Below are 13,746 nucleotides of genomic sequence, written 5' to 3'. Positions count from 1 at the left end.
CATTCCTGTTCTGTCTAGAATCATTACGGAGGGCTGGATGGAGGACATTACACAGCCTACTGCAAAAATGCTGCCAAACAGCGATGGTTTAAGTTTGATGATCATGAAGTCTCGGACATCTCTGCATCCTCTGTGAAATCCTCAGCTGCTTATATCCTCCTTTACACTTCTTTTGAACAGCGAACCGCCGATATAGCCACATAAAGAAACATTTGAAGAATATTGGTGTCTTTTTTGTAAATGCATCCTATAATGAGCTGAGCTGTGATGAGTAAAAGGTCCATTGCTGAGGAAGAAGATGTTTGCAGCGGTTTCTCAGCTGAGGTGTCTGTTAGTGCTATTGCTTAGTCCAAAAATTGTTAACTCTGCCGTTTAATAATATGGAACAATTAGTTTTGAAAGCACTTATTTTTAGTAATGCTCCAAAATGATATATCTAGCTTAGCCCTTTTTAAAAGTCATTAATATATGGGTTTAAAATGCCCCTGAACCCAACAATATCTTTTTTCGTCGCCCACATTTATGCCTTTTCACACTAACCTTAAGCTTGATTCTACTGTGAATATCTTAGAATGATGTAAACAGGTAGGAATGTATGTGTACATATTGATTGCAGACTTGCACATGCGAAGTATGTATATAATAAAGGTATGTGGCCCTTTGAGAACCACTAGAACAGAAAAGGGGTTGCTTTTGTTTTGCCTAGAATATCTTCATTCTTACAGATAAGAGCACAGCTGTATTTTTTTGTTTGAGCTATGGCATTGATATCTGCACACCCTAAAATGTATATATTACAGAATTGATTATTTTCCTTTTTAATAACTTATTGAAGCAATTATTTGAAAATACAATGGCCTGTTAAAGAACTTCTTTGCCTGTTTTGGACACTTGACAAGTTTGGATTTTCGGCTTTCCCTTACTCCTTGTGAAAATAATCCCATCTAGATCCCAAAGAGTGGTATTATGATGGGAGGGCAGGCAATGTTGCCCTGCGTGAGCCTTACTGGGTACAACTTGAGTGGATGAAGGCGGTCACTGCCTGCTGTCATTAGTTCTCCTCTTGACAGGGCCATAATTGGTCCAGCTTATTAATAACTTGTCTTGAGTGTCTGTTCCCCCTTTTAAGGCTTGTGGATCTGTGTCCCTGGGTCTCAAAGGTCTGCTACATATATGCATATGTATATAACCCATTTAAAATTATATTTCATCTTGGATTCTGTAATAATAATAAAAAACAACACTCCTTTAGACTCTGGCTGCCCAGGAAGACTTTATTTATCTAGCGGTTTGTTGCTTTCTCCGAAAGCTTACTGAAAATGAGTTCATGTCTGGCACCTGTCTTTTCGCTGAAGGGAGAAGCTGTTCACAATCCCATTTTTAAATACCACGTTACAGCCTGAACACAGGCATTAGGAAATGTGGTTCCTCTTCCTTAAGGATGACTCGAAACCTGGCCGGCCCGGGTCAGGAAACGTTTGCTAACAGTACCACTGCATCCTATGTACGCGATGGTTTTCAGTGCGTTTCCTAGCCATTTTGGTTTTTTACGGGCACAGAGAAAGTTTGACTGCTGTAAAACAGCAGATAAGCTGCAGACGTTTGCACAGAAGGGTCTGGGATCTCACTGATCTGAGAGTCGTCAAAGTTGTACCAGCTTTGGGTGGGAGGGTGTTTGCAGTACGCAGTGTAGTGGCCACCATCCAGATCTCCAAAATGGTTCTGCAACAATAATGGCAATAAATCAAAAGGTAACCAAAAGAGCATTTTGTTCATTTGTCCCAAGGAGCTAAGCCTGGTAGGCAGGGTTTCATGACTACTACCCCTTTCCCCCTGCAACCAGCACATTAAGAAATTGTAATCTGACTATGGTCACTTAGCCAGCAGGCCGGTGGCAATTTCGACCTGTCTCCCTGATCATAGGCTAGAGAGATGTGTTTTGAAGAGCCCAAAGTACCCCCATTTCCCAAGACAGTGTCATCACCTTCTGCCTTCTAGGATGGGTCATAAGGAAAGGGTTAAAATAGGTGTGATGTGATTGGCCAGTGAGACTGCAAGGGGGGAATAAAAGTTAGAGTGGGAGGTTTTGAAAGTTAGTTGAGTTGAGAGTTGAGGTTTGGGAGTTGAAGAAGGAAGAGGGAGGTTTAGGTGTGGGTTGGTAGAGTTGTATTGTGAGAGAGCGAGAGGAATTGTTAGGTGGAGTCAGATAGATAGTTGGAATAATCAGTTTGGAGTTGTTAGGAACTAAGAATAAGAAACTGTCAAGAAAAACTAACTGAAACCATAAGCTTGTCCCTGCATTTAAAAATAAACTTGATTATATGTTAATGTTAACTACTGACTGGACTCCGTGTGTCCCCGTGAGATACAGGGTGGTGGCAGCGGAAAAAGCAATTGCGGTGGCGGCACAGGGTCAATAGACCGTCAAACGTCCGGGAGCCCTGTGTGTGATCGCCATACCTTCCTATCCCTCTCACCTTTTCTTACCATATCACTCTTCAGCTTTGATGTGATTCAGGAGTGTGTTGGACCAACAGACTTATATACACTAGAATAGAGTCTTCTATGTCACTTACCACCACAGCAAATAAGCTGTATTTTGGGTTTTTCCGAAAGAGTGGATATATGTAAGAGGACAAATCCAGGTTATTTAACGGATAGTAGATGTCGGTTTTCAGTTTCTTTTTGTAACTGCCTTGACAGTCAAACCTGAAAATAAATGATCATAATCAGAAATCACTTTCAAATACAGTAGTTTACCCAATCTACTTGGCAAATTATTCCCCCTTTCCCATCTTCAGCAACCATTTTTTTGTGACCTGCACCACAGCCACTTGGAGAGCACATGAGATGCTGTAAATAAGAAGAACGGTACCTCTTTAGATGGAAGATAACTATTTTGGGCGCCTTCGCTATGCTGGCTTTCACAGCGGCATCTGTCTTTATCCCACAGCAGGAGCAGTTAATTTGGTTGTTCCAAGTCAAAATGTCTTGCTGAAAGAAGCATTCGAGGCATTCCTGGGCCCCCCAAAAGTGGGGATTATTTTTTTTGGGGGGGGGAAGAGGTGGAATTATTAGTCAACATGTCAAACCACTATAACTAACTTACCTGCAGACTGTACTCTGTAATTGCAGAAAAGCAGAACTCCTCCATCGGCTCTGCTGAAAGACTAGCTCCATTAGGCTCTGTCACATGGCAATAGCCATTCCATCAAGCTGCTTCAATAGGAGAGGTGGGAAGCTGGGTTCCTTCTACCAACGTGCATCACAAGCCAAGCTTGATCAGGCACCTCCTTGCCCTGAGCTGTTCCTATGCCACCTGGTCATTATGAGATCTACCATTTAAGATTTGGTACCTGAGTTTGCTTCTCCCCCACCGTCCCCTCCCTGTCCCTTTCCGCTTGTGCATCATGTTTTTCAGATTGCCGGTCAGGAGGCAGGGACTGTCTTGTGTTAACAGATTGATTGTGAGTCACTCTTGCTGAAGAGAGGCATACAAATTATCTAACTTGTGAAGGTTAGCTACCCAAAGATTTGTCTTTGTGTAGCTGCAGAGCTATTTAACACTACAACCCATCACTGCAGTGAGAGAGACCTTCTACCTGCGATCAACATCTCAGGACAAGCATGACCCATAGTCATGTTCCTGTTTACCATGTAAGAACACATAGGAAGAACACATAGGAACATAGCTGTCAAGTGTCCCTTATTCGAAGGGACAGTCCCTTATTCCAGCGCCATGTCCCGCTGCTGTCCCTTACTGATGGATGTCCCTTAAATGTCCCTTAAATTTCAAAGGAAGCAGCTCCTCTCCCTCCCTCCCTGCCGGCCAGGGAGGAGGGAGGCTCCAACTGTGTTGCTTGGCTGTGTTGCTCACCCAATAAGAAGTCTAAGAACGACTGGGGGGTGGAGCTTGCATGCCTTGTGTGTGGCTAGTTAATGCAAGCTGGGGGCGGGGGTTGAATGTTGGATGCCATTTTGTTGCATGTGCTGCTGCAAACTTTGCAGTGCAAAGCCAGCCCGGGGAACCATCGTAAGTTGAGGCTGCATAGGCCTTGTGGTGCATGTGATTCAGATTCTATTCAGTTGAACCTCTGGTTACAAAGTTGGTTGGACAGTGACAGTGTTCTTGGAGCTACCAGCATGAGTTTGACCAGACTGCAGGAGGACAGGAAGACTGGAGTGCCTGGAACAGGCGAGGCTGCAGGTCCCTTATTTTGGCTGCTGGTCCCTTATTTTCAAATCTGCAAGTTGACAGCTATGCATAGGAAACTGCCTTATACAGTCATACCTCGGCTTACAGACGCTTCAGGTTGTGTGTTTTTTTGGGTTACGGATGCAACAAAACCCTGAAGTACCGGAATGGGTTACTTCCAAGTTTTGGTGGCCACACATGCACACAAGCAATAAATCGCGCTTTGCGCATGCGCAGAAGCATCGAATCGCAACCCGTGCGTGTGCAGGTGCGGCGGGGCGGGTTGCGAACATGCCTCCCGCAGGGATCACGTTCGCAACCCAAACGTCTACTGTACTGAGTCAGACCATTGGTACATTGTCTACCCCAAAGTTTCCCAAGCTTGGGTCTCCAACTGTTTTGTTTGGGTTTTTTTACTACAATTCCCATCATTCCTGACCACTGGTCATGCTAGCTAGGGATGATAGGAGTTGTAGTCCCCAAACAGCTGAAGACCCAAGTCTGGGAAACCCTGGTCTACACTAACCAACAGCATCTCTCCAGGATTTCAACCCTACCTGCAGATGCCTAGGATTAAATCTGGGACCTTCTGCTTGCAAGGCAGATAGATTCTCTACACTATGGACCGATGGGCTTGCATTCTGACAAGTGGAGGTTGGCTGTTTCCAGCCCTGCAGGCAAGTTGCCTAAAGAGGGTTAAAATCAACATTGCAGCAACAATTTAAGCTGGGCTTAAGCTCGGGCAGCTTTGCTCAGCAAGGGAGAAACTAATACCTCTAGCGAGCATTCAGTTTCGTAAGGGATGGGAAGAGATAATACGGTGAAGATCTCGTTTTTGTATGTCGTCGTTTGGCATTCCAAACACATGATGTCATAACTGAGATGTCCTTCAAAAAGCCGGGTGATTATGGAGGACTCGCCAACGCAGCCCCTGGATTCCCAAGCAGACGATGAGGTCCCCTGGTTTCTTCTCCTACTTGTCTGCAAGGGAAGAGATGTGCCGTGTCACAGACGATATTTCCACCCTCACGCTTGCTATTGTAACTAAAAGTCTTCTTCAAAATCATCCTCGGTCACAGCAAGAAATTGCCGTTAAAAGCATAACAATCCCATTTGGATTCCGTATCAGAGTCTCAGGGCTAGGCCTCAATTCCTTTATTTCGGGGTTTTTTAATGATGGCTCAGATTTTTAAATTACATTTATTCCCATATGCATTAAAAACAAGTGCTTGGCTGCAGGTAATTACTCCCTCCAATCTCCTCTACCATTTCCTATATGCATAAAGTCTCCACCATAAATTTGCTCATAGAAGTCTCAGCTGGAACTGAATGATTTATTGCTAAGCTTCTGGCTGCATCACAAAATAATGTTGAGTATAGATTCCTGTATTGTTTTTCCTCTTTAAGGGAAGGAAATTATTTGGCATTACATAAGGAGGCCATAGGAGCCTGGGCTATGGGGTGGTCCCTCCCAACATTTAATTCCTGGCTCTTGACAGTTTATGACTTTCTACTCTTTTTAATTGATTATAATTTATTTATTTATTTATTTTGCAATTGTTGAGAGTGAAGAGCCAATGTGGCATAAATAAAATAAACTATTGACTATTGCTTTATTGAATAGTAGGTGCTTATTTTAAGTCTTTTTTTATTATGACTTATATTGGATCAGATTGTTATAAGATGTGTGAACTTCGTTGTATTTCTGTTGTTTCTTCAGCATGTGTGTATAGGCAGTACGGGTTAACTTGCAAGTTACATGCATTCAACTTGTGTGCATTCAGCTTTATGCACTTGGCAAAAAAATATAGTAAAAATGGGGTGGAGAAAAAAGACTTTGGCAATCCCACCCACCACTGAACCTAATGTGTTTCGACTATACACAATTTTGGCTTTAAACACTATCCCCAAAATGCAACCCAACCGTAAGCCGAGAGTCACCCATATACAAATTAAAAGTGCAATGCAATGAAAAATTGTTATGTCCACAAACCAGGCTTGCAAGCCAAAGATTGAATGTGGATTTATAATCATATTCATCTAGTTCAGAGGAAACAGGCAAACTCTGGGTTGCAAAAAAACCCCAAAATCCCAACCCACTCAGGAAGTAAATATGGGAATTGTGGTGCATGAGGGGAAAAGCTCAGGGCTCCTCAAACCTAATCCAAAGCATCCCAGATCATAGTTTACCCAGTGAAACATTCACACACTCTTATGTAACACTTGACTGAGAGCATTTAGCGTCTCATAGCTGTTACACTGAAAAGGATAGTATTGAGGGGGTGATTTGCAGACAAGCACACACAGAGCAGCATTTGTGAACCAGCTCTAAATGAAGTACAAGACAAACTGCTGAAATCAAAAATACTATTCCCACCGTCTTAATCTGACTGTGGAACTCATTGCCACAAGGTGTTGCAAAAGATGAGAATTCAGTGGACGGCTAGAGTGGCAAGTTATAAAGACAGAGAGGAATTCAACGTAGCACTCTGGCAATCATTCTGTCGGTGCAAGCTTTTCACATTGCCAGGTGGAACGATCTCCTTTCCCCCAGGTGATGTTCTGGGGATTTTCCTGACCCGCCAGAGCCGATTTTAAGGGGTGCAGGTGGAGGGAAAGGGGGAAAGCCCTAGTCTGCTTGTGGAAGTCCTTGCACAGGCTTCGGTGCTAGTGGGGCTGGTTAATTGAATTCGACTCCATGACTCACCTTCTTGAGAGCTTCATGCAGCTCATTCAAGACATATATCAGAAACTCCTGGGCATCCTGCTGGGTCTTCTTGATGAAAGCTGGGTATCGCTCACCAATGACCAATCGGAACACCTCTGGGGACACGCAGTCAAAGTCCCCCAGCCACATATCATTCATCAAATAAGCAAAAGCAGTCGCTATCTCTCCATCCTCCCTTAAGAGATTAACAGGGCAGTGCAGGATCATTTTGAACAAGATAATCATCATGGTTAACACTGGAAAAAGTACGATCCCCCATGGCTCCTAGAATTCAGTAGGCAACCCAACGGCTCAAAGCATCTTAGTAAAACGTGTACATCTCACTTGCTACACTGAGTAAAGCTTGAAGTCTATGCAGCCTTTGCCTTTGGGTAGTAGCTCCCATGATCAGCCTCCGTCTATTGTTTGCTAGATTGGGAAAATGTCTTTTTCATTATTGCTTTTAAGCTGTGCAAAGCCTTTTGTTCTGCCCCTTCCCTTTTTGACCTATTGAAGCCCAAGCTTAAAAGTAAACATAACCTACTGTTGGAATGAAGTTATATGGCTTTAGCAGAAATGTTATAAAGGATTAAGTAAAAATAGATTGTTAATTGGCTAAAGGAGGAAAAGTAAAGTTAGATTATGTTAAGACAAACTATAGGGCAAAAACTGAGAAAGATGGAAAGGATTTGCTGAAATAGCTAACTGAACTAGAATACAAAAAAGGGAGGTGTGAGGAGGTAAATGAAACAAGCAAATGAAAGATAAGTTATGGGAATATTCATTGTGTTTTTAATTGTTTCTGTTTTTGTTTTTATTTTGTTAAGATAAGTAGTGTTTTCTGGGTTTTTTTTTCTTTATTGTGATGTGTTGCTTTGTTTTGTTTAATTTTGTGTGTTCTTTTTTTTCTTTCTGTAATCCTTAAATTTTTAATAAATATTCCTTTAAAAAAAAGAAGAAGTAAACATAACCTACAATGAGAGATTTGCAGGGAGAAAATCAGCAAGGATACAGTCTCGAGTGCAGAATGTCATGGGTACAACTATCTGCCTGCTGGACAAAAGTTGTGGGTATGTGGTTGGAGCTTTTCCTGAGGGAAGCGGCGGGGCAAATGGAAGTATCGATGAGCCTTCAGAGAGGTATCAAAGACATTTGGAGGAGACACACAATGCATACAAACGTGAGCAGAGGAGGGCAACCAAGATGATCAAGGGTCTGGAAACCAAGCCTTTTGAGGAATGGTTGAAGGAATTTGGTATGTTTCCCACTGGGAAAGAGGAGACTGAGAGGAGATAGGATAGCTATCTTCAAATTGTGGGATGTCAGAATCAGGTGCAGTCAAACACAACATTGCTAGAGTAGACATGAAGGTTGTCTCAGTCCTCCAGCCAGAACCTCCTGCTTTCCAACTGAGACGAAACTTCCTATGTGTAACTTGAGATGGGCATGGCCTCTCCTGAAGTAGAAAGAACCAGAACCACAGGCTGGCTACCATCTTGTCTCTCTTGCCTCTATTGATGCCATCTTAACAATAGCACTACTTAAAAAGAAGGGTGCACCCTTGGCTCCAGGCCAAGAAAAGAAAAGGGTTGCTTTCTCCCACAAGGAGATAGTCACCACATTTAAACTATGTTCTAACCTTTTAAGTCTGCCTTCTGGGAACCTTTGTGTGAACAGATGATTACTTGTGAATCAACATTTTATACTTTACAGAAGACTGTGTAGCGTCTTATTTTAGGAGGGATTAAACAGGGGAAATACCAGGAAATATTGACAAGAGACTCTAACGAGTCTGAGCAAGCTATCTGCTGTGTGTATGTTTTTTTAAAAAAGGGGAATGTTAACTCTGCTGATTTTGTTGAACTTGTAAAGACAAGTTGGGATAGGATATCTTAGACAATATATCCTCCCCTGCATCCCTAAGCATTCCCACACAAATATCTCAAGGGCTGTCACATGGAAGAGGGAACAAACTTGTTTTCTCCTGCTATGGAGGGTGGGACTCGAACCAATGGATTCAAGTTACAAGAAAGCAGATTCAGGAAGAGCTGTTTGAAAGTGGAAGTCTCCCTTGGAGGTTTATAAGCAGAGGTTGGATGGCTGTCTGTCATAGATGCTTTAGCTGAGATTCCTGCATTGCCTGGGTGTTGGGACTTGGTGAGCCTTGGGGTTCCTTCAAACTCTACAGTTTTATGTTATACCAACGGTAGAAGCTTCTGAGCCAAAATAGGTGAGCTGGGGTGCTTGTTCTTAGGAGGAGAGGGTAGGTCTAGAATGCATAACAGAAACCTGGTGAAATGGGAGGAGTCATTGGGGCACGGTTACTTTCGCACATAAACTCTATAGGACAGGTAAGGGTGGTGTCACTCTGTATATCAGTGAGGACTTAGGACATGGGTAGGCAAACTAGGCCTGGAGGCCGGATCCAGCCCAATCACCTTCTAAATCTGGTCAGCATATGGTCCGGGAATCATCTTCTTTTTATGCAGATGGAACCCAACACGCCTTTTTGATTTGGTTAGGGGTGATTCTGGTGCACACCCAAAAAACACCAAGCGAATTGAAATAAGTCCAATCAAAGCTTTATCATCTTCCTTTTATGCAGATAGAACCCAAAACACGTTTTTGCTTTGGTTGGGGGCGATTCTGGTGCACACCCAAAAAACACCATGCGAATTGAAATAAGCCCAATCAAAGCTTATTTGTCTTCTTTCTATGCATATGGAAGCGAAAAGACGGTGTTTTGTTATTTTGGTCTCATTACATTGCGATTTCAGGGTCAATGTGCATTTTATTTAAAATGCATCTCTGGGTTATTTGTGGGGCATAGGAATTTGTTCATATTTCCCCCCCAAAATATAGTTAGGCCCACCACAAGGTCTGAGGGACAGTGGACCGGCCCCCTGCTGAAAAGGTTTGCTGACCCCTGACTTAGGATTCTAACAAGCTAGAAATCCTCCAGGGCAAGGCTCCTCCACAGAACGGCCCCCAATAATACTTCAGTACTGGGGACATACTCTTGTCCTCCCTGACTAAAACGCCCATGCCGATACTGAGATAAAGTAAGGAATCAATGAGGCATCTCTAGGAGGAAATGCTGTAGCCATGGCTTCCCCCTAATTCCCAGAGTGGAAGTGGGTCAGAAAGGAGGGTGCTCTCTAGAGACACCTTGCCAACAAGCCCTTCAATCCCAGAGCCAGTCCAGGCTCTGATCTTCGGACAACCAAAATTAAGCAGAGCAAGGCCATTAACTTACTTGTTTAGCGATGCTGTATACCTTCCAGAGAGGAAATATTCCACCAGCGGGGAAACGCTGCAGAGGCACTGTATGACAGCATTCATGTAGCAGGTGTTGCCCAAGTTCCGCAGACCAGTTAGTCCTTGGTACTGGGGGTTTGTCTCGTCGTCGGATCTGTCCATTGCCTCGTCCGAACTCTCCAAGGGAAGGGCACCCTTGCTGTATTCCCAAAGCCAAACTATAGTCAAACAAGCCTTGTTCACATTGTGACAAAAGCAAAGACTTTACATTTATCAAGTGCATTCAGACATTGCTTTCCATATATACCCGACTATGTCTCTGTGCTGTACATTGTCTCCCTGTTAATTTAACTTATACAGTGGTACCTCAGGTTAAGTACTTAATTCGTTCCAGAGGTTCGTTCTTAACCTGAAACTGTTCTTAACCTGAAGCACCACTTTAGCTAATGGGGCCTCCTGCTGCTGCTGCGCCGCCAGAGCACGATTTCTGTTCTTATCCTGAAGCAAAGTTCTTAACCTGAAGCACTATTTCTGGATTAGCAGAGTCTGTAACCTGAAGCGTATGTAACCTGAAGCGTATGTAACCCGAGGTACCACTGTATGCAGAATTCATCATGCGAAAGGCTGGATGGTAAAATGTAGTCTGAAGCTCAACATCAAAAAAACTAAGATCATGGCCACTGGTCCCATCACCTCCTGGCAAATAGAAGGGGAAGAAATGGAGGCAGTGAAAGATTTTACTTTCTTGGGCTCCATGATCACTGCAGATGGTGAAAGCAGTCACAAAATTAAAAGATGCCTTCTTCTTGGGAGAAAAGCAATGACAAACCTAGACAGCATCTTAAAAAGCAGAGACATCACCTTGCCAACAAAGGCCCGTATAGTTAAAGCTATGGTTTTCCCAGTAGTGATGTATAGAAGTGAGAGCTGGACCATAAAGAAGGCTGATCGCCGAAGAATTGATGGTTTTGAATTATGGTGCTGGAGGAGACTCTTGAGAGTCCCATGGACTGCAAGAAGATCAAACCTACCCATTCTGAAGGAAATCAGCCCTGAGTGCTCACTGGAAGGACAGATCCTGAAGCTGAGGCTCCAATACTTTGGCCACCTCATGAGAAGAGAAGACTCCCTGGAAAAGACCCTGATGTTGGGAGAGATGGAGGGCACAAGGAGAAGGGGACAAGAGAGGACGAGATGGTTGGACAGTGTTCTCAAAGCTACCAGCATGAGTTTGACCAAACTGTGGGAGGCAGTAGAAGACAGGAGTGCCTGGCGTGGTCTGGTCCATGGGGTCATGAAGAGTCGGACATGATTAAACGACTAAACAACAACAACAACTGTTTGGTCAGATTGCACACCCTCTGGAATGGTGTCAGTTGTCAGGACATCCCTGAGTATATGCCCAGCAAAACACAAGAACATGATCTTCACAGATGATGCTCATTTTTGACGGACTGTTCAAGCAGTAAAGCACTGGGTGGGGAAATAAGTTGGAAATAGGCTTGGTCCACATCCCAAAGGTCAATGTTAGAGTCTTTCCAGCACCATGAGTAAATGTTTAATGTCCAAGCAAACTTTCTAGATAAAAAACAGGGAAACAATTTCCCTGTCCTGATGCTTATTTGCTGGTCGCAACATTCAGTTCTCCAAGGAACGGAGAAAATGCAGGGATTTCTCCCCAATCGTTAGATGGTAATTAATTAGCAATTGGTTTGTATAAAACAGAAACTCACAGTAGATGGTATATATTGAAGTTGTCGGGCATCTTTGTTGACCTAGAAGCCATTTGCAGGCTTGCAAGAAGACTAAGTGGTGCTCTCAATGGAGTTGGGTTGGCGGCCCGTTCACCACCCCTTTTTCATTTTGACACTTGGATGGTCTGTTTCCTTGTGCAATCACGTTGCTTCATCTTACGCCTGTTCAGAGGACCCAAAATACATGGGCTTATCCTGATGACTCTTTGCACTGCTCCCTAGTGTTCCAAAACGGATTCTTCCAGCATCATAAATGCACGCTCCCTTGTTGCTAGGGGATGGTGTTTGGGACTTTCCTAACAAGATAGAAGGGCCAAGCGGTTCTAGAACCATAAGCTTCTTCAGAGAGGACTCTAGTCAGTTGCCTTCCAAGGGTGAGTCAGCTCCTGCAGGATGCCTGGGCAACAGATTTTATTAATGAAGTTGTTTGGGGTTGTGAGATCCTTCTAATTCCTCATGATGCTCAGGTTTAACAGCACAGGACCATAGCCAAGTTGGGTTTAGCTCAGGGTGGATAAATAAAAATTTAAATCATTTTTTAAAATTTAAATTGGATTTTTAAAAATAAAATGCTTTTGGAGGAAGAATCTTTCTAAAGATAGTTTTCTATTTAAGTTACATTATAGTCCAAAGGCTATCCAACAAGAAATAAGGATTTGTTTTAAGTTTTTCATGTGTGCTAAAACTCAGTATAAGTTAAAAAAAAGAGAAAAATTATTGTTTTTCTACTTCTAATAAAGTACAGCAGAAACGTTGTCCAAATATAAACAGTTAACTTATTAAACCTCAGAATAATTTCATAATTATTTATGTATTTCTAATAGTATAACCAAATCAGTAATTTTTAATATAACTGTAAAAACTACTCTGAAAATTTATTATTCCAAAAATGAAATCTGCATCTGGTTGTAAATATTAAGATTATACCAGCAAGAAAGAGTCTTTCTGTTAAAAAATTGATTCAAATCAAGTCTGTCTTACTAGTGATTTAAACTGATTTGATTGAAATTATATCCACCCTAGTCTAGATTCCTGGCTTGGTGTAAGCTCTCTTCCTAGACAGTTATTTTCTTCCTTGAATACCTGCAAGCACTCTCCCAAGTTCCTTGATGAGCAGAAACAGGTTTTTCCAACTGACCAGACAATTAACAGCCTACCTGTACCTGTGCCTTTAAGAGCAGATTGATCAACAATTATCTGGTGCAGTTAAGAGATCAGCAGGAGCAAATCTGAAGGCTGTTAAAGGCAGAGGAGCAGGTTAAAAACAGGCAAACAAAAACTATAGATCCTTGAACTCATTATTCCCACCCTACAAAGAGATCCAATGGGTAATATTTGCAGATGTTCAAGGAAGACACAAGGACAAGAACCAGTTTAAAGTTGAAAACTCTAAATCGGCTGGTGAAATTTGTCACACCCAAGCTCAGTCTGTCTGCTTAGCACTTTTTACAGCTTGTTTTGGAAGCCTTGGTTTACTTAATGCAAGGATGCTCTTTCAGAATGTTGCTTGACTCAATACTACAAGTCACTCCTGGCCATTGGCTATGTTGGCAGATGTTGATGGAAGTTGGGAGTCCAAAATCGGGGTGAGGAGCTGCAAACCAGGACCCCTCACTGGTTTAAACGTTTACCTCTTTATTATAGGCTGGAAGAGAAACTAATCTGGAATGGAAAACAAACAATAGAGCAGACTTCCTCAACCTCAGCCCTCCAGATGTTTTTGGCCTACAACTCCCATGATCCCTAGCTAGCAGGACCAGTGGTCAGGGATGATGGGAATTGTAGTCTCAAAACATCTGGAGGGCTGAGGTTGAAGAAGCCTGCAATAGAGA

The 13,746-nt window shown here is 42.9% G+C and overlaps 2 protein-coding genes across 6 annotated transcripts in view; one reads left to right on the top strand and one right to left on the bottom strand.

Annotated features, from left to right (window-relative positions):
* The window catches only part of USP8 (ubiquitin specific peptidase 8), a 36,070-nt gene extending 34,817 nt beyond the window's left edge, over positions 1-1,253 (top strand). For all 5 annotated transcript variants that reach the window (XM_083712503.1, XM_083712506.1, XM_083712504.1 and 2 more), the window contains one exon: positions 19-1,253. In XM_083712503.1, coding sequence (XP_083568629.1) covers positions 19-204 — 186 coding nt within the window. In that variant the 3' untranslated portion in view covers positions 205-1,253. The remainder of the gene's footprint in view (positions 1-18) is intronic.
* USP50 (ubiquitin specific peptidase 50) lies at positions 1,248-12,160 on the bottom strand. Its single transcript, XM_083712837.1, has 7 exons — positions 11,894-12,160; positions 10,159-10,359; positions 6,903-7,098; positions 4,970-5,176; positions 2,876-3,018; positions 2,577-2,709; positions 1,248-1,722 (listed from the first exon to the last, which is right to left on the bottom strand). Exons 1-7 carry the CDS (start codon positions 11,944-11,946, stop codon positions 1,531-1,533), a joined length of 1,125 nt encoding a protein of 374 aa, XP_083568963.1. The 5' UTR covers positions 11,947-12,160; the 3' UTR covers positions 1,248-1,530.
* Between the last annotated feature and the right edge of the window lie 1,586 nt (positions 12,161-13,746).

This window comes from Podarcis gaigeae, assembly GCF_964106915.1.
Source record: "Podarcis gaigeae genome assembly, chromosome: 14".
Classification (NCBI taxonomy): domain Eukaryota; kingdom Metazoa; phylum Chordata; class Lepidosauria; order Squamata; family Lacertidae; genus Podarcis; species Podarcis gaigeae.
The sequence above is the reverse complement of the archived record's forward strand: the minus strand, read 5'-3'. Positions and strand labels throughout refer to the sequence as shown.

What these genes read in the sequence shown, in the direction of transcription:
- USP50 (XM_083712837.1), bottom strand. Translation starts at nt 11,946, where the DNA reads ATGGCTTCTAGGTCAACAAAGATGCCCGACAACTTCAATATATACCAT. An exon ending in TTCAATATATACCATCTACT is followed by an intron (nt 10,360 to 11,893) that starts GTGAGTTTCTGT and finishes TTGGGAATACAG; the next exon opens with CAAGGGTGCCCTTCCCTTGG. An exon ending in GTTATCTTCCATCTAAAGAG is followed by an intron (nt 2,710 to 2,875) that starts GTACCGTTCTTC and finishes ATTTATTTTCAG; the next exon opens with GTTTGACTGTCAAGGCAGTT.